Source organism: Plasmodium relictum, assembly GCF_900005765.1.
Source record: "Plasmodium relictum strain SGS1 genome assembly, chromosome: 6".
NCBI lineage: Eukaryota > Apicomplexa > Aconoidasida > Haemosporida > Plasmodiidae > Plasmodium > Plasmodium relictum.
In genome coordinates this window covers 361,066-381,232 of record NC_041684.1, presented here as the reverse complement: position 1 = coordinate 381,232, position 20,167 = coordinate 361,066, and the positions used below count along the sequence as shown (strand labels likewise).

Below are 20,167 nucleotides of genomic sequence, written 5' to 3'. Positions count from 1 at the left end.
TTGGTATTTTTTTTTTAGTATTTAATATGCTTCATAATAGAACTATTCTGTATTTGAAAAAAAAAATTTTTCTATTTTTTTTATATTAATTTTATTTTGGTTGTATATATAAATATTAAATGTAGTTTAAATTTTTTCCTTTTTTCTTTTTTCTCTTTTTTTTTCTAAAATGACGAATAAAAATGAAATTTTAGAAATTGAAAAATTAAGAAACAAAATATTAAGTAAAAAAGTAAAATATGATTATTCTTTTATAATACATTTCATTTTATTATTTATCCATTTATTTTTATATGTAAAGGTAATGAGCATTTATTATGCTTATAATAATGATTATTCTATTAATTGTTTTAATCAAACCTTTTCTTATTTTTTACAATGTAATTATGCAAGTTCAAAGGACATAGAAACTATTCAAGATAATTTATTAAATATAAATAACATGTGTAATTATGAAAAAAAAGATTATCTGAAATATAATACAGATTATTTCAAAATTAGATTACTGTTTTATAATAAAAATGTTAACACGTATATAGGTTTTAATGAAAAAAAAGAAATTTAATATATCATTTTAAATAAAATATATATAATTATATAAATAAATTATTTTTCTTACTTTCTTTTCAAGATTATGTGATAATATTTACCAAATTATTTAATTCTAATATTTTGAAAAAACAAACAAAAATAAGTATTACTCATTATTATTTCTGGGGTGAATGGGTTTTTTATGTTTTATTTAATATATTTACATTTACAATAATATATAAAGAATGGAAAAACAAAAAGTTAAATAACTTTAAAAAAATTATTATTTTATCTATTATCATTATTATTTAAATCTATATATTTTTTTTTATTATTGTTAGGATAAAAATTAATGTATTTCATATATGTATAGTAATTTTTATTAACTTAAATATTCTATATGAACAATTTATCAGTATAATTAAAAAAAAAAAAATTTCATTAATATAAAATAAATAGTTGTATATTATTTTTTCTTTTTTTATTCAGACTCAATTATGAATGATTCTATTCATGAAAAGACTCTAGAATTGTTAATGTATATATACTATCTTTTTATAATTATTAATATATTTGAGAGTTTTTCAAAATTCTGCAAAATATTTACATTTCCGACAAAAATAGTTATACAAACAATAAAATACAATTATATACTAATAATATTTCTTTTTAGTTTTTTAATTTTAATAGTTATAAATTACTTTTCAAGTAAAAAATAATTTTTTCCTAAAATTATAATATTTATATATATATTTTTCTCCTTCATATAATTTATTTTCCTCATTTTATTTTTATTTTTTTTTCTTATGTGATTTTTTTGTAGAAGATGAAAAATTTAATAATTATTTTAATTCAATATATACTTTTTCAGATAATTCAAAATATAAAAATGAATTTATTTATAATTTCTTTTTTATATTAATTTATAATTTATTTTTTATACCTATGATTGTCATTATATCAACGGCAACTACGTTTCTAATGATACATAAACATCATAATATTTTCAGTAATAGAAATAATACAATAAAGATATTTAAATCATTTTTATTATTTTTTATTATTATTTTTAACGTTATTTATTTATTTATTATTCATTTATTATTTTTTCTTTTTATTTTAATATATTTTAAAGATTTGAAGATAAGAAAAAGCGCCCTTTGGATTCAGCTAAAAAGATACCTCTTTTTCCTGAATGAAAAAAATAATAAAATAGTTAAAAAAAAATATAATAAACAATAAAATATTTATACTTTATTATAAAACTATCACATATTGCATATCTATATTTATGTATCTACATTTATATATCTATCTATATCTATATATCTATCTATATCTATATATCTATATATATAAATATGCAGATGAGTGATGATTTAGAAAAAGAAGAAGCTGACATAGAAGATAAAAAATATATAAAGAAAATAGAAATTTTAAAGATAGTCATTATATTTGTTTTTTTTATTTTTTTAATTTTATTTGTGATAAAAATATTTCTTGATCGTGATTCTATGATTCATATTAACGCGACTTATTCTCAATTATTAGAAGAACCATTTATAACAAAAACTAATTTGGTAAAAATTAACAAATGAAAAAAAAATAAATTCAAAATTATTTTAAATATACATACGTATTATATATTTATATATATATATTTTTTTTTTTTAGGAAAAATCTTTCGATACATTTACATACTCTTCTGAGCATATGGACTTTTTAAATTCAATTGTAATAAATAATATAATGAGAAATAAAAAAAATCTAGAAAATAAAAGATTATTTGAAATTCAATCAGATTTGAGAGGATGTGATATATTTATTTATGAAAATTTTTTTCATATTTTTCCCTATGATTTATATATAAAACTAAGTGATGGCAAAATAGGTAATATATATTCATTTAAATAAAATAAACAAATTCACCTTTATTTTAATAACTTTTTTTCCTTTTTTAAATTATTATCAAAGTATCAGAAGAAATAGCAATAGATAACCCTTTAATATCAAATGTATCTAATATAAGTAAAAAAAAATAATTAATAATATAAATTAATATAAAAAAATAGTATAATTGTTTTTTTCATCAATTTATATTATTTTATTTTTTTTTTTCAAAACTTGAACTTAGATAATGGAGAATTAGAGAAGTATTCAAGTAAATTTGATAATAATAATGAAATGATAAAATACTATGAATCATATTCTATATTGTATAATTTTGAATATAGTATATTTCTATTAATAAATGTAATAAAGAAAAATATATACAAGATATATATATATCTTTTACTTAATTTTTTTGACTATTTTTTCTTTTTCTCTTTATATTTTAGATTTCCTTTAATATACAAAATTATGGACAATTTAAAAAGAAAAAAGAAATATTTGTTCAACAAGTGCAAGAATATGATAATAAAACAAGCAATAGTAAATTAGTAATTTTGATTTTTCTTTTAATTATAACAATAACTTACTTTATTTTAATGACGTTTCTTCTATATTATATAAAAAAAAGGTTCTTTATTTGGTTTTTTGGATTTTTTTTTATTATTTGTATTTTTTTCTTTATTTTTAATTTTATGATTTTTAAATCTGTTACATATTCTTATGACTATGTTGATCACATCAAAAATAAAAATTTGTCTAATACATTCAATTTAAGAAATTTGCAGAATTTTAAATTGCTAATATTTTATCTATTAAGAATAAAATTATGTAAATTTTATGGGAATTTATTTTCATATATTATTCTTGTTATAGCCATCTTAAAAATTTACTTTTTTTTTTTTATAAATTATTTTACTTCTTTTATTAAGTATAAAAATCACTTTATTTTAATTACTATTCCTATTTTTCTTTTTGTTTTCCTTACGTCTTTATTAAGTATAAAAAAAAAATTAAATATATAAAATAAAATAAAAAATATAAAATAGAATATTCTATAAATTATTAAAACTATTCATATGATTATATGTTACTTAAACAGTATAATAATAAGAAAATTTAATTAAAAAAATATTATTATAACTCATTATTTTATTTTTTTTTTTTTCTTAGGCTCTTATACATTTTTTGATTTTAGTACAAGCTTTTTAAAATGGATAATGTTATTTTATCATATTCAGACAAATAAGAAGTTTTCTCCATATGAAATATTCAATAAATTTATTTTCTTCTTTTTCGTATTTTATATCACATCTATATTTATATTTATTTTTCTAAAAAAAAATCAAAATACTGTTAAAATTAAGAAAATTCATCAAAATTCTCTGCCTTTTGATAATATGATTATTGATGATCATGATATTTTGATATATTTTAAAGCTGTTTTATTTAGTATTGATAAAACTTTTGAAAAAGTAAAAATATTAAAAGAGAAATTTAGAATAAATCAAATTATTAATCAAGAATTTCAATATTACAATCAATATTGTAATCATATAATAATGCAAAATGTCCTCTATGAAAATCAACTAAATTCATTAAAATTTCATGACTCAAATATTAAAGAGCCTATTAGTCATCAAATTATAAATTTTCAAAATAATCCATATCAGAATATAATGAATAATCAAGTAATTGAAAGTTCTTATATAAATAATAAAACAATAGATAATCAGATGATTAATAATCAAAATATAAATAATAACTATATGAATGATCAAAATATAAATAATAACTATATGAATGATCAAAATATAAATAATAACTATATGAATGATCAATATATAAATAATAACTATATGAATGATCAAAATATAAATAATAATAATATAGATAATCAAAATATAAATAATAATAATATAGATAATCAAAATATAAATAATAATAATATAGATAATCAAAATATAAATAATAATTATATGAATGATCATACTATAAGGAATCAAATATGTATAGAAAAAGACATGAATACAAAGATGTCTATTGATAAATATAGTAATGATACACAAAAAGAAGAGTATGCATTATATAACCTGAATCATAATAACATAACTAAAAATAATTTCATTGATAATTCACTTAACTATAGTGAAAAAGAAATAATATTAAAGGTAGATAATATGCATTCCTTTTTTACAAAGCATATAAATGAAAAATATGATTTCAGCTTTTTACATGATAAAAAAGAAAAAAATAATATAGTTGATTTTTTAAAAGGGGGCATTTATGACCATAGTAATATAAAGAAACAGAAAAAAAAAAAAAAAAAAAAAAGAATTCATCTGAAAATGATGTTAAAAAATTTATGCAGTGATTTAGATTATATAAAAAAAATAAAAATATCATTAACATATATTATTCTTTTAAAAATAAAAAAAAATATATTAATCCAAAACTTAAATAATCTGAATTCTATTAAAAAAGAATTGAAAATAGAATATCAAAATAAATTATTATATAAAAACCATTTATTTAATTTACAACAAAATTTATTTAAAGAAATTGAAATATTAGAAAAAAGAGTTTTAATTATGAATGAATTAAATAATGGAATGGTTCGTGTCATAGATGATATCACTTGTAAGAATGAAGAAAAAAATAAATATATTTTTTCTAAATATTTTTCCTTTTTTTCTTTACCAATAAATATATGTATTTATATATATACACATATATTTACATGTATACATATTAACACATATGTTTATAATATGCATTCCTCTTTAATTTTTATAATATTTTTCAATTTCATTTTTGTTTCTCTTTTTTTAAAATTCAGTTTACAAAAAACAGGAAGATAGAGCTGATAAAAACCCTAAAGAAATTTCTGAAAAAAAAGGAAAATCTAAAGGAGTGTTTGGTATACCAATATTACAAAAAAAAAAGGAAAAATAAAATAAAATAAAATAAAATAAATAAAAAACTTATTCTTTTTTTTTTTTTAACACTACAAATAAAAATTAATATTTGTTATATTTGAGCATATATTCTAAAATATTCTATAAATAGATTGTTTTTTTTTTTTTTTTATAATAAAAAGAATAACTCTTTTTTTATTTTCTTATTTTTCTTAATAATTTTTTTTCAGTTTTTTTTTCTATATATATCTCTTAATTTTTTCATTTATCATTAAACATATTATGTCAACGTGTATATCATATTTTTTTTTATTGAAAATAATATACGATCATATATTTATATATATATATATATATATTTTTTTTTTTCTGATTCTTATTTAAATTGAAATAAAAAAAAAAAAGTATCAAATTCAAACATTTCTAATAAAATTTAATTTATTAAAAATAATAATAATAATAATAATAATAATAATAATAATAATAATAATAATAATAATAATAATAATAATAATAATAATAATAATAATAATAATATATATATATATATATATATATATATATGTTCATAAATATTATTTAAAAATTCGAATATGTTTTAAAATATTTTTAATTTTTATAAATTATCATATGGACTAATAAAATTTTAATAAAGTAAAAAAAATGCCTATACTATTTATTTTTACTTTATGTTACTTTTTATGTGATTTTTGTGATACTATTAAATTAAGAAAAAACGTAAAAAATATAGCATACATAAATGAAAATGATTTAATATCATATGTTTCCAATAATAAATATAACTACCTTTTTGTTAATAACAATGGTTCAAGAATAAAACAAAATTATAATAAAAATAAATTATTTTTAAATATAAAAGATTCCAATAAAAATGTAATGAAAATTGAAAAATTTCGAAATAGTAACGGAAACGAGTTTTTATTTACAAAATTATTGATTAATAATGAAGAAAATAAATTTGTAGTAGATTTATGTAGTGATAATAGTTTTATTTTTGAGAAAAAAATAAAATTTGTAAAAAATGAGAAAGGAGATGATAGTAAAGAGTATATGTGCTTAAATTATAATAATGAAAATATACAAAATACAAAAGAAGAAATATATTTAAATAATAGGAAAATAACTGCAGAGAAATTTATAAATATAAAATTTAGTACAAAGGAATTTCATTTTTATATAATAAATAATGAAGAATTAAGTAAGCATTTTGATGGAATAATAGGTTTTGATTTTTTCAAAAATTTTGACAGTTTTGTATTAGATACAATAAATATGAATATATTGTTGAATGAAAATAATTATTCTTATAATAAAGAGTATTTTTATGAAACTAAGTTACATGACTACTTTAATAATATTAAATATATTAATGTAAATGTGAATGATCATTTGTATAGAGGTATACTAGATACAGGTAGTGCACATACAATAATAATCAATAGTAATAAATTATTTGAAACAAGTAATGAAGGCAATATAACAATTGAAAATTTATTAAAAAATAAATATAAAGTGCAAAAAGTTTATTTAAATAAATTTGATCTTATATCAAGAGAAAACGAGTTTATTCCAATCAGTTTAAAAACAGTTTATAAAGGCTATCTAGAGTATTTAGATAGTAATATTGTTTTATTAGGTTTAGACTTTTTATTAAATAAGAAATTTATCTTTGACATAAAAAATAATTCCCTTTATATTTCAAATAGTTCTTTTAGTTCCTTTTCTGAAAATGAAAATAATATTTCTAAATATAAAGAACAATTAGAAAATTATGTAGATAAAAAAGAACAAAATCAATTTATTAATAAAAAAATAGATGAATATCTTGTTGAACAAGAGTGTCAAAATATTTACGAAAAATTGAGAAAAAAAGAATTAAGTTTTTTAAAAATAACAAAAGAGTTAGAGAACGAGAATATTTATATAAAAGATTGTAAAAGTACAAATGATGTAATAAAAAAGTATGCTATTAAATTATTATATGGATCTAATTATTTAAAAAAAAATGATAAAAATAAAGAATTCAATACAAGATATAATGAAATGATTAATTTTTTTAAAAAATTAAGTAATGAAGAAAAACAGAATATGCTAAATAAAATTATTAATATAATAAAAAAAGACAAAAATGATTATGAAAAAGCATCTGAAATAATAGAAGAATTTGTTAATTATGAAATAAGTAACAATTTATATTCTTTGCATAAATTTAAATCAAATAATGTAAATAAAAATAATGAAAAAGCTCTAAATGAAGAATACAACAATTTATATAACTATTACACTTCTCATCCTGATTACAGTTTTGAAATTTTAAATGATTTTAAAAAAGAACTGTCATCGAAAAAAATTGGCTTTAATGATTGTGAAGATGAAAAAGATATTATAAAAAGAATAGCGGAATCAAGAGTATATAATATCAATAAAGAAAATAAAAATAAAAACAAAAATACAAAAAGAAATATAATTGTAAGAAGATACTCAAATGATGATAATAATGTTCATACACAAATAATAATCAGAAGAAATGGCATAAATCCAAGTGATTCTTCAGATGGTAATGATGATGAAAATGGATATCAATATGATAATTTGGATAAAGTGGATGACTTATTCCCAAATTCAATATTCTCAGGTATTTTTAGAAACTTTTTTGGTGATAACAGAAATGAATCTAATGAAGAAAATAACGAAGAAAATCAAAATGATTTGTTTTCTGAACTAAATAATTTTTTTGGGTTCGGTAATATGGGAGATAATATGTTTAGAAAAAAAAAAAAAAGTGTATTAGGATTTAAAACTAAAGAACCAGAACATAAGAATGAAAATAAAGATGACACAGATATTTTATCAAAAGCAATTAAAGAAGAAAAAGATGTTGATATAATTTATCTTTTAAATAAAGTACAAAAATTAAATGATATCAATTTAAAAAATTTTATATTGCAATCATTAAAAAATGAAAATATAAGAAAAATTTTAGTTGATGCTGTTAAAAATGGTTATAATAATACTTACGAGGAATGCAAACAGCAAAATGATAATAAAAGTATGTATTTATTACAAATGCTAAAACAGTCTGGAATCTTTTAATTCTTTTAGAAAAAAATATATTAAAACATTCTGGAATGTTTTATGGCTTTAAAAAGAAAAAAAAACATATATATATCTATTATTTTGTATGTTTTAATTTATATTTATGGAATATAATTTATCATATTTAATTTTAACGAATACTAATTTATAATAATAATGTTATCAAAAATGTGTTCTAATTGCAATTTATTTCTTTTTTTTAAATAATTCATAAAAAATTCATAAAATCTGTTTATTTTTTTTTTTTTTTTAAATATTAATACATTTTTTTTTTTTTTTACATTTTGTGGAATTGAGACTACACTTTTTTATACCTATTCCAAAAATAAAAAAAAATTTGTATACAAAATATATATATATATTTTTATATTATCGAAATTATGTATATTCAATGAATTATATTACGTTTGTTTTTCTTCAAATAAAATATAAGAGTAATTTAAATTTTAGCTTGTTTATATTATATATATATACTTTTTTTAACATAAGTAAATTTCTTTCTTTTTTATCTCGTCGTTTTCATATAATTTATATGTGTTTATACATAATATTATCAAATATTTTGATTACTTATATATATTATTTGTTTTATATATATATAAAAAAAAATTATCTATGCTAATGGAATTACAAAATAAATAAAAAAATTTTTTTTAAAATAATATGCTTTTTTCCTCTTTTTACTATTTTTTTATGAATTTCATTTTAGTTTCATTATATAGAATTTTATTTATTAAAAAACAAATTAAAAATTTAGTTCATATTTTTTTTTTAAATTAATCTTTTTCTATTATGAAAAGTAACACTTTTAACAATAATTTATTTAAAATTTTTAAGAAATACGGTTCTTCTTATATTTGGTTTACTAATAATAAGCAAAATCTAAAAAAATTCTGTAATTTAAAGAATATAGATTTAAAAAAAAACTCTCATACTAATAAAATAGAAATATTCATAGATGATAAAATATTATTAACAAACAGCAAAAATGTTTTTTCATTGGAAAACTTTGACTTGTGTTTCTTAATAAAATTAGAGTTATTAAAAAATAAAAATGAAATGGATATTTTAAAAATGCCCTTAACATTGTCTTCAAATAACCTAATTGATTTTATAAACTCAAAAAAAGGTAACCAAACATTGGAAAAATATGATTATAAAGATAAGAATTTTTTAAAAGATATCACAAATAATGTGAACTATTTAAAAAATTTCAAATCTGATAAAGTAAATTATAATAATGGCAATGGAATAGGAATTAATGAAAAAAATAAAATTGAAGATTATAATATTAAAAAAAATTCATCATTTTCCAAAAATACATATTACGAAGACAATATATATAAAAATAATTTCTGTCAAAACAATTTAACAGATATTCATTGTTCAAATAATGATAAAAATACGTATATGTTTAATTACTTTGAAACAGAAAGAACTCTTATAGAAAATAAAATTTATGAAAATTTTAAAAATGATTTAATTTTTTATAGTAACAATGAAAAAAATATGTTAAATACAGATAAAAAATGTTTAGAAAACTCTATAAGTTTGCCTAGTAGCTTAAATTATATTGAAAACTATAAAATTAATAACCTATATAAGGAAGAAAGTGATACATTCGATATGTTTATAAAAATGTTTGAAAAAATGCATGAAGTAAAATTAAATAAAGCTAAAAACTTTGAAACACCTATTCAAAATCAAAATGCTCAGGAAAAAGTACAAACTTTAATTAAAAATATGAACGATTCAGAAATTTTCATTTTTTATAAATGCACACAAATTTTAAATTCCTTTATATTTACATATTTATTTCTTAATAACCATTTAAATTATAAAGAAGTATATCGTTATTGTAATTTAGAATATATATATCAATTTTTTAAATGGGGATATGTTTTCGACGTAAATATTATAAAAGATTCTAATGCGCTGTTAATGTTATCATCTTTACGCTTAATTAATAAAATTTTAAAAAAAAAAAAAGTGTAAATATAATATTAAAGAAATGTAGAAGGAATAAAGTTAACACAAAATGCAACAAAAAAAAAAAAAAAATAAAATAAAATTAATAAATATATAATAAAAAAAAAATAAAATTAAATCATAAATATCTTAACTTTAATTTTTTTAATTTTTTTTCAAATAAATTTTATGACATACAAAAATTTTACTAAAAGTTATACTTTTATAAAAATAATATAATAATGTATATAATATATATATATATATATATATAGAAGTTGTTAATTTTTGTATATCTTTGTAACATACATAGACAATAAAGATAAAAGAAAAAAAAAAAAAAGAAATTAAATATAGCTTAAAATATAATTTAAATTTATTATGTAAAACATAAAATAACAAATATATATATTGTTAAAAATATTTTAAAATATTTTTATAAACATATTATTAATGCAAAAATTGCGAAAATATATTTAGGAAACTGTAACGGTTTTTGCTAGGCACCTTGGCTTATCAGGGTTGATACCTTTGCTCACACTTATATAATATGCTAACATTTGCAATGGTATCACGGCAAGTAAAGGTGTTAATAATCCATTATTTGGAATTAATATAATATCATCGGCAAAATGTTTAACAAGATTTTCATCATCTGTTAAACAAATAATGCGCGCTCCTCTCGATTTTATTTGCTCTCCTGTATTTATCATAGTATTTTTTGTGCTATCATTAAATACAAGCATAATTACAGGTATATTATCGTCACCACCTAATAAAGCATAGGGACCATGCTTTAGAGAACTTCCAGTGAATCCTTCACAATGTATATAGGTCAGTTCTTTAATCTTTAATGCACCTTCTAAGGCTATGGGATAACTTAAACCATTTCCAATAATTAGCATAGATTTATGATTAGAAAGTTTATGTGATAATAATTTACAAATATGTTCACAAGATTTTATTGTCATATCAGCATATAAAGGTAATCTATGTAAAGCATAAATCAAGGAACTAATTTTATTACTTGCAGTGTAATTTTTTTTGTTTTGAAAAAACCACAACGCTATTAATATCAATACTGAAACTTCAGATGTAAAGCATTTTGTTGATGCAACGGCAACTTCTCTACCTGCATTTAAATAAACTCCACACCCTGTCATGTTTGCTATAGTTGATCCAACAGAATTAACAATTGAGATTTTTTTTAAATTAAGATCATGTGCTAATTTACAAGCTTTAATTACATCTCTTGTTTCTCCACTCTGAGAAATAAAAATGACCCCTTCCTTTTCTTTTGGTATTACGGATATATTAAAATCAATGGGGTCCATAACTTGAACAGTATTAAAGCAATTTAAATAATTCATAATATATTTCCCAAATAATGCAGCATAGTATGAGGTTCCACAACCAATTAGAATTAAATTATCTATTGTTGATAATTCTTTAGTATAAGGATCCAAGCCACCTAATTTTACATAATTATTAGAAATACTAAATCTCCCACCATTATTTAAAGATTTTGATATGGATTGTGATTGTTCATGTATTTCTTTAATAGTCCAATGTGGAAATGGATGTGGTGTTTTTTGAATTGCAATTTCGGGTATACTTTCCCATTCCTTTAATATTTTTAAATCATTTATTTTTTCTTTGTTTATGACCAAAACTTCTCCATTTTTTAATGATATATATTCATTGGTAAACATAAATAGCGCAGAGTGTTCTGATGCTATAAAAATTTCATTTTCCTTGAAACCAATGTGCAAAGGAGATCCATTTGCTGCTAAAATCATTTGATTAGGATAATTTTTATGTATTATGCAAAAGCTCCATGTACCTTCTAATTGTCTAATTGTTGATAATACAGCATTTTCAAAGCTTTCATTTTTATCTAAGAAATAACCTATTAAATTAGCTACTACCTCCGTATCTGTATTTGATTTAAATGGAATATTATTATTTAATAGAAATGCCTTCAGTTCCCTATAATTTTCAATTATACCATTGTGTACTAAACTAATACGTTCACCATAATCTGTGTGTGGATGGGCATTTTCATCTGTTTTACTTCCATGGGTTGCCCATCGTGTGTGTGCAATTCCTATACTATCATTTTTATGATTAGCCATATAATTATTTCTTAACTTTTCGATAGCATCAGCAGTAGAAGTACTGGAAAATTTTGTTGTTTTTAGAACATTATTACTATCTATTGTTGACATACCACATGAATCATATCCTCTATTTTGTAAAACTTCAATACCATCAATTAAAATTTTCGAGGCATCCCTGTTTCCTAAGTATGCCATAATACCACAGCAATCAGCTGTTTTATTAGAAAAATCAAAAAATTTTCTGTATTTTTTTTTATTTTTTTTCTTTTCTTCAATGGCCAGAATTTCATACAAAGCGAAAAAAATTATTAGCATAAAAAAATTTTTTTCATTTAAGATTCCATATTTTTTTATAAAATTTTGTAATATATTTTGTTCGCATACTTTACCAATTTTTATAGTATTACCATTTATTACTTTGAATGTTTCACTTTCTCCATTACTATAATTACTGACTTCTTTACTTGTATAAATATTATTTAAAGACCATATATTTTTTTTTATATTATTTTTTTCATTAATACACAAACTTCTTTTGATATGTGTAAAATATAATTTTGTCTTGTTAAAAACAAAATCATTTTCAATTTTGTTTCTTAATTTATTCAATAATATTTTCAATTTTAAACTCATGGCTTATCTTTTCTTTATTTTTTTTTCTTTTTTCTTTTTTCTTTTTTCCTTTTTCTTTTTTTTTGGAAAAATTTTTATTTTATTCCAAATATTGTGTTTATTTTTAATATTTATTTTTTTAAATTATATTATAAAAATATAAATTATCACCATAATTTTAAAAAAATTTCAGTTATATACTTCTTAATATAACAAAATTAAAAAAAATGTAAATTTACCTATAAGTAAAATTTTATACAAAACAACTATAAATTTTTATTTATATTAAAATGAAATTTATATAATAAAGTAACCAATATTAAAATTTTGATTTTTTTTTTTTTTTTTTTTCTATTCTATTATTTAATATTAATTTTTATTTCTCTTCTATAACTTTTTTTTTATTTTTACACATCATAAACAATGCACATGTAATAATTTGTTTTTTATTTATTCTACTTTTTCAGAAGTGCACTTGTAACAAATATGAAATAATAATAATAGTTTTTATATATTTCTTACTTTTTCAGTTGTATTAATGTATATATAAATATCCTATTTTTTTAATATATATATATATATATAATATTTGTATTTCTTTAAAAAATGTGTTTCTTTAAAAAAAATATTGTCGTATATAAGATTAAATTTTAATTACAAAAAAATTTATCAAAATTTAGAACTTTGAAATAAGTATTATACAGACACAAAAAAAAATTATATGCACTTTTAAGAAAAGTTAATTAGGTTTTTTAAACGTCACAATTTATAAATTTATTAGGGTTCAAAATAAAATTATAAATAGAAAAATTCATAGTATATAATGCTTTTGCTATGCAATGTATGTCCTTTCTTCTTTATAATTTATATGAACATACAAACTCTATTAGTGCAAAAATTTATCTCACTTCTATATTGCCGGGAAACTAGTACATTCATTATTACTACTGTATTCAATACTCCTGTTTTAATTTTATTATAATTATTGATTAATTATTAATTTTCAAATTTTCATTTATTTTATTTTTAATTTATCAGTGTCCATTCCATGTTATAGCTATATTGTTTTTGCGAATTGTGAATGTTTTTTTTGAAAGTGATTATATATGTTACAATAGAAAATTATGAAATTTTAATATATTTACGATTATTATATTCATAAAATTATTTGAATTATTTGAATTTTTTTTTTTTTTATATTATTTTCTCCACTAAGATAATTTTATAGGAAATAGTTATTATATAAGTATAATGACAAAATGATATAATTTTTTTTTTTAAATCCTAGAGTAATACAGTAGAATATTTTTTTTCTTGAAAACTTATAATGGTCTATCTTCTTTTTTAAATATTTAAAGTAATTATATTTTTAATTTATTAATTTCTGTATATATTTATCTTAGTATTTTTTTTTTTTTAATTAGAAATTTTAAAATTTTGAATTTAAAATATATATAGAAAAACTATGATACACTGAAAAACTTTAAAAAAAAAATAAATTTTTTTTTGATATAAATTTTAGCAAATAAGTAAAAATACGCAAATTTAAAATATGTGTAACTTCAAATATTAATAAAAATTATTTTTTTTGTTTTTTGTTTTTTTTTTGAGTTTTTATCATTGTTATTATTATAAAAAAAGTAATTGATATTTTATTAATTTTGGATGAATTTTTCTTTTAAAAAGTGGAAATAATTTTAGAAACGTTTAAAAGTATTTTTAGTTTCTACATAGTATGTTTTTAATTATTTTTATTTCTAACGTTATCATATGTTAAAACTTTTATATGAAGAATTATTTATATGATTATTTTTGTTAGCATATTTTCATTCTTACAATTATTATGTTTTTCTTTGTTATCGAATGCATTCATTCTATGATAGTTATTCTTTATATGTTTAACTTCTTATTTACTGTTACTTTTTCATAAATAATTAAATATATAATGAAAAGAAAAAATCAGATAATATTTTATATATGTATATAATTAAATTTTACGTCTTCCTTTTTTTTATATTTTAATATTTTATAATAATAATAATATAAAAATACTTTTTTTTTTTTTTTTATGTTAATGTTTTTATTATTATGCACACATTGTATTACATGATTTATTTCCCATTATATTTTCTATTTTCTTTTTTCTTTTTTCTTTTTTCTTTTCTTTTTTTTTCTTTTTTTTTACAACAATAATTTTCCTAATATGTTTTTTTTTTTTCTTTTTTTTTTTCAGTTTAAATTAAATGCACACACACATGCATATGCACTTGCTTCATTAATACTATTTTTTTTTTTTATAATTTTGATATGTTTTTTCATATACTATATATATATTTAAGATATTGATTAATTTATAAAAAGTTTGACTTGTATTTTTTTTTTTTTAATAGAATCTCATATTATAATGAATAAAAAAAAAACGTAAAAAATTATAGAAAAAAAAAAAAAGGAAAATATTGCACGTTGTAAAAAATTGTAAGATTCTACAATACGTGTTCATTAAAATTACTAATAAATATTTTTTTTTTTTTTTATTACTATTATTCTTGAATTAATATTTCATAATATAATAATTTTTAAATTATTAATTGTATATTTTGATGTAATTAGATTATATAGAATATAAAAGAAAAATATTTAAAGAAATTCTTTTGAAATATACAAATGAATATTATGTATACATAGGTATATATATATATACATTTTATATTCGGTTATGGTTTATTATTTATATCCTTAATTTAATATATTTTAATAGAAGAGTAATAAATTTAATTTGCTTTTTTTGCTAATTTTTTTTTATTACTTTGATTTCTAATATTTTTTTTTAATTTTTATAAAGTAAAAAATTATAGTCAGGTTCACGAATTTTGAAGTATATCACATATTTATATTACTTTATCTTATTTATTTATTTTTTTATTTTTTTATTGTACTTTATAAAATTATATTTTTCAAGTGCTTTGCATCTGTTAATTTTATTTTTATAGAAAAATAATTTTATTATGAATAAATTTATAATAAAATAAAATATAATAATGCACAATAAGAATTGAGAAGAAATTCATGTGATTTAGAAATGTTGTGTAGAATTAATGATGAAAATATGAAACGATACATAATGCAATTATTTTTTTATATATAAATAAAATATATATAAAGATTTTTGAGTGGAAATAATAATATATATATATATATACATATATATATATATATATATATATATATATACATGTCTGTTTAATTTTTATATTTTTTTTCCTTTGAATATAAAAAATAGTAGAAGCATAATTGTCTATTTTTTTTTTTTTTAAATATATTAGACCTACAAATATGGAACATAATCCTATAAATTCAAATGTTAATAAAAAAAAAAATAATATATTTATATGCATGTGTATTTTTATTTATATATATATTTATATTTTTTTATTTTTTTTTGTAGATGCCTGAAACTGTTACGAATACATTTAATGCTTTGTATGTACGAAAAAACATTAAAAAAAAATAAAATAAAATAAATTATATGAAAAAATATAAAATTATTATAATAATGAAAATTTTTAAATATATTTAATTTTAATTTTTCCATTAATATAAATATATGTGTGTTATTGGGCATTTATTAAAATGAAGATTCTTTTTGTATTACATGCACATAAATAAATGTATAAATTTTTGTAACATATGTTTATATAGATATTATAATTTCATAAAATTTATATTTTTTAATATCTAATATTTTTAATTTATTTTTGAAATAAAAAATTGATGTTTCTTAATTTGTATTATATATTCTTTTTTTATAGCCAAGTATGTTTTATAATCACTCAATGGAAGATATAATGAATAATCAAATGAACGAAATAAGTAATTCTTTTAATGATATAAGAAAAATTCCAATAAATATAACAGAAAATGTTTGGTCAAGTGAAAGAATTACATTATCATCAGAAGAATATGTGTATTATCTTAATTTATTTAAGTAAAAAAAAAAAAAAAAATAAATAAATAAAATGAAATAAAATAAAATAAAATAAAATAAAATAAATAAATACATATATATCTAAAAAATTTTTTTTTTTCCATCTTAGTTTAAATGATAAATATGAAAATAATTTCATTGACAATAAGACAGCTTCTTCCTTCCTACAAAACTCTGGGCTTTCTATTTCTGTTTTACATTCTGTAATGAAAAAAAAAAAATTTTAAGATAATTTTCATTAACTCAAATAATATGATTTAATTAAAATAATATGTATTTATTGTTAATAGATATGGGAATTTAGTGATATTGAAAATAAAGGTTATCTAACTTTAGAAGATTTTTTTATATGTTGTAGATTAGTTGCACATGCTCAGAATGGAAACACATTAAGTGCAGAAATTATAAATATACGTAAATAATTAAAAACTAAAACCTTAAAAAAAAAAAATTTTATACACTTTTTTATAAAAATTATATATATATATATATATATATTGATATTTTTCTTTATTTAGAACCTCCTTGCTTACCTAGTTTTGATATAATTAGACATAAATCATTTTCTGATATTTCTAATATTGATGCTAATATTGAATGGGGATTAAAAGAAAATGAAAAAGAAGATTTTAAAAGAATTTTTAAAACATTAGATATAAATAATGAAGAGAAAATAGAAGGATCGATTATTCGTGAATATTATTTAAATACTTCCAATATATCCATTTGTGAATTAATGCAAATATGGAATATTTCAGATATTGATAATGATGGATCTTTAAATTTTGAAGAGTTTTGTATTATGAATAAAATTGTTGAAATCAGAAAAGAAAAAGAAATAAATATACCTTTAACAGTTCCTAATGAACTGCTGAATTCTATAAAATTAGAAAAAGAGCTAAAAATAGATGGTAAATATTATAGAAAAGCAGAAAAAGAAAAATATATATATATAACTCTTTTTTTATTGCTTTTTTTTATTTTATTTTTTTTTTTTTTTAGATGATATAACTTTTAGAAAATATGAAGAAAACAAAGAAAAAAGCGATAAATTTCAATTATCTTTCGGTGATTTATTAAAAACAGAAAATGAGAGAAAAAATGAAGTAAATGATAAAGAAAAAATTAATATGGACTTTGATTTTTTTGATTTCAAGCAAGATAAGGAAATTTCTAGTGAAAGAAAAAAAAAAGCAAAAAATGATACTTTTGAAGAAAACGAAAATGTATTTTTCAAAAAAGATTTTGAAAATTATAACAAACTTGACGAGGAAGAAGAACAAAAATACGAAAAGGGAAAAGACGAGGAAGATGATAGAAATATTGAATCAAGTAAAAACTTATTAAAAGAAGATGTAGAATTTATAAAAGATGAAAAAAGTAAACATGATAAAAAAAAAAAAAAGAAAAAGGATAAAGAAAAAGAAAAAGAGAGAAAAAAGGAGAGAGAAAAAGAATTGAAACATGGAAAAAAAATAGGAAAAAAAGAAAAGGAAAGGGAAAAAGAAAAGGAAAATGAAAACAAAAATGAAAAAGAAAGAGAAAGAGAAAGAAAAAGAGAAAAATATAAAGACAAAAGCAAAACAAAAACGGATATGTTGAAAGGTGAAGAGAGAGAATTTACAAATGAACTGAGCAATATAGAAGAGAAAGAAAAGAAAAATACTTCACAAGAAGAAAAATATTTTACTAAACTAATAGATTTTAACTTTTGTGATTTAAAAAATTATAACATTGAAAGTAAAGATATTTACAAAATAGAAGAAATAAATAGACAGTTAGAAGAAGAAATAAAAAAGAAAAAAGCAGATATTGAAAAAAAAAAAAAAAATGTAAATTGCCTTGCGTATGTTTATGAAAGCGAATTGAAAAAATATCAATGTTTAAAAGAAGAAAGAAGAAATTTAGAATTTTTGAATTTATGTTTATATAAAGATATAAAACATAAAAAAGAAAATATTAAAAGTCTTAAAAAGGAAATTAAAGAAATAATTGAAGATATAAATAAAATAAATATAGAGAATATAAGTTTAAATAAAAATTATATAAAAAAAGAACAGGAAATAAAAGATACTGATAATAATAGAAAGCATTTGAATTATATGATAGATAAAGAAAAAAATGATTTAAAAAAAGATGAAAGAAATTTAATAATTTTAAAAAATATGATTAATTATCTGAAAAAACAAAAAAATCGTGCATTAAAATTACAAGAAAATTTAAAAAATAGATATGATGTAACAAACTCTGATCATCAAATGCTAATAAGAAATATTTTGCATAAACAAAATTATTTAAATAGCATAACTAATAAACGTCTTAATATACAAAAAATGAAAAATCAAAATATGATTTTATTTAATTCTTTAACAAACCAATCTGTTTTATTAGATTTGCAAAACAGTTTTCCACAATTAAAAATGAATTTGGAAAAATCATCTAACAATATACCATTGAATAGTTCTACTTTTTTTAATTCAAATACATACAAAAAATATTACACAGATAATAAGGGAATACCTAATAAACAAGTAAATATAAAAAAAAAAAAAAAATAAAATAAAATATAAACTTTATATTGTTTTTTTTATTTTTTGTTATTAGAATGATGAAATTAAAAACACTAAAAAGAATTTTTCATTATTTGAACATATTAAAAATGGAGATAATGTTGATATTTTTTCTAGTTTAGAAGATATGGAATCCTATAAAGATGTATATAAAATAAAATTATAATTTACATTATATATATATATATATATATATATTTATATTTATATTTATATTTATTTATTTATTTATTTATTATATAAATTTTCAGAATGAAAAATTAGAAGGTTTAAGCGATTTTATGTCAATAGAAAATAGCTTAAAAACAATTGATAAATAATACAAATTAATTTAAAATGTTTTTTAGTTCAATTTTTTTAAAATATTATTATTATTATTTTTTTTTTATTGTTAATATTTTTATTAATTTATTTATTTATTTTATTTTATTTTTTTTTTGTAAATATTATTTAGAT

At 17.4% G+C, this 20,167-nt stretch overlaps 5 protein-coding genes across 5 annotated transcripts; 4 read left to right on the top strand and 1 right to left on the bottom strand.

The window, feature by feature from the left end:
* Positions 1-169: 169 nt before the first annotated feature.
* PRELSG_0609100 (conserved Plasmodium protein, unknown function) lies at positions 170-5,376 on the top strand (the record flags this gene model as incomplete). The annotated part of the gene is made up of 13 exons (XM_028675546.1): positions 170-539; positions 632-791; positions 873-946; positions 1,021-1,239; positions 1,355-1,540; positions 1,667-1,746; positions 1,899-2,111; positions 2,206-2,422; positions 2,506-2,559; positions 2,666-2,784; positions 2,871-3,420; positions 3,595-5,061; positions 5,261-5,376. The coding sequence occupies 13 exons, from the start codon at positions 170-172 to the stop codon at positions 5,374-5,376; spliced, it is 3,825 nt and encodes a 1,274-aa protein (XP_028532124.1).
* A 626-nt stretch (positions 5,377-6,002) lies between these two features.
* Positions 6,003-8,453, top strand: PRELSG_0609000 (conserved Plasmodium protein, unknown function; the record flags this gene model as incomplete). Its single annotated transcript, XM_028675544.1, has 1 exon — positions 6,003-8,453. One exon carries the CDS (start codon positions 6,003-6,005, stop codon positions 8,451-8,453), a length of 2,451 nt encoding a protein of 816 aa, XP_028532123.1.
* A 795-nt stretch (positions 8,454-9,248) lies between these two features.
* PRELSG_0608900 (conserved Plasmodium protein, unknown function) lies at positions 9,249-10,451 on the top strand (the record flags this gene model as incomplete). The annotated part of the gene is made up of 1 exon (XM_028675543.1): positions 9,249-10,451. One exon carries the CDS (start codon positions 9,249-9,251, stop codon positions 10,449-10,451), a length of 1,203 nt encoding a protein of 400 aa, XP_028532122.1.
* Positions 10,452-10,900: 449 nt separating this feature from the next.
* GFPT (glutamine--fructose-6-phosphate aminotransferase [isomerizing], putative) lies at positions 10,901-13,177 on the bottom strand (the record flags this gene model as incomplete). Its single annotated transcript, XM_028675542.1, has 1 exon — positions 10,901-13,177. The coding sequence occupies one exon, from the start codon at positions 13,175-13,177 to the stop codon at positions 10,901-10,903; it is 2,277 nt and encodes a 758-aa protein (XP_028532121.1).
* A 3,794-nt stretch (positions 13,178-16,971) lies between these two features.
* PRELSG_0608700 (formin 2, putative) lies at positions 16,972-20,031 on the top strand (the record flags this gene model as incomplete). The annotated part of the gene is made up of 7 exons (XM_028675541.1): positions 16,972-17,141; positions 17,251-17,344; positions 17,432-17,555; positions 17,660-18,052; positions 18,144-19,672; positions 19,746-19,856; positions 19,963-20,031. The coding sequence occupies 7 exons, from the start codon at positions 16,972-16,974 to the stop codon at positions 20,029-20,031; spliced, it is 2,490 nt and encodes an 829-aa protein (XP_028532120.1).
* Between the last annotated feature and the right edge of the window lie 136 nt (positions 20,032-20,167).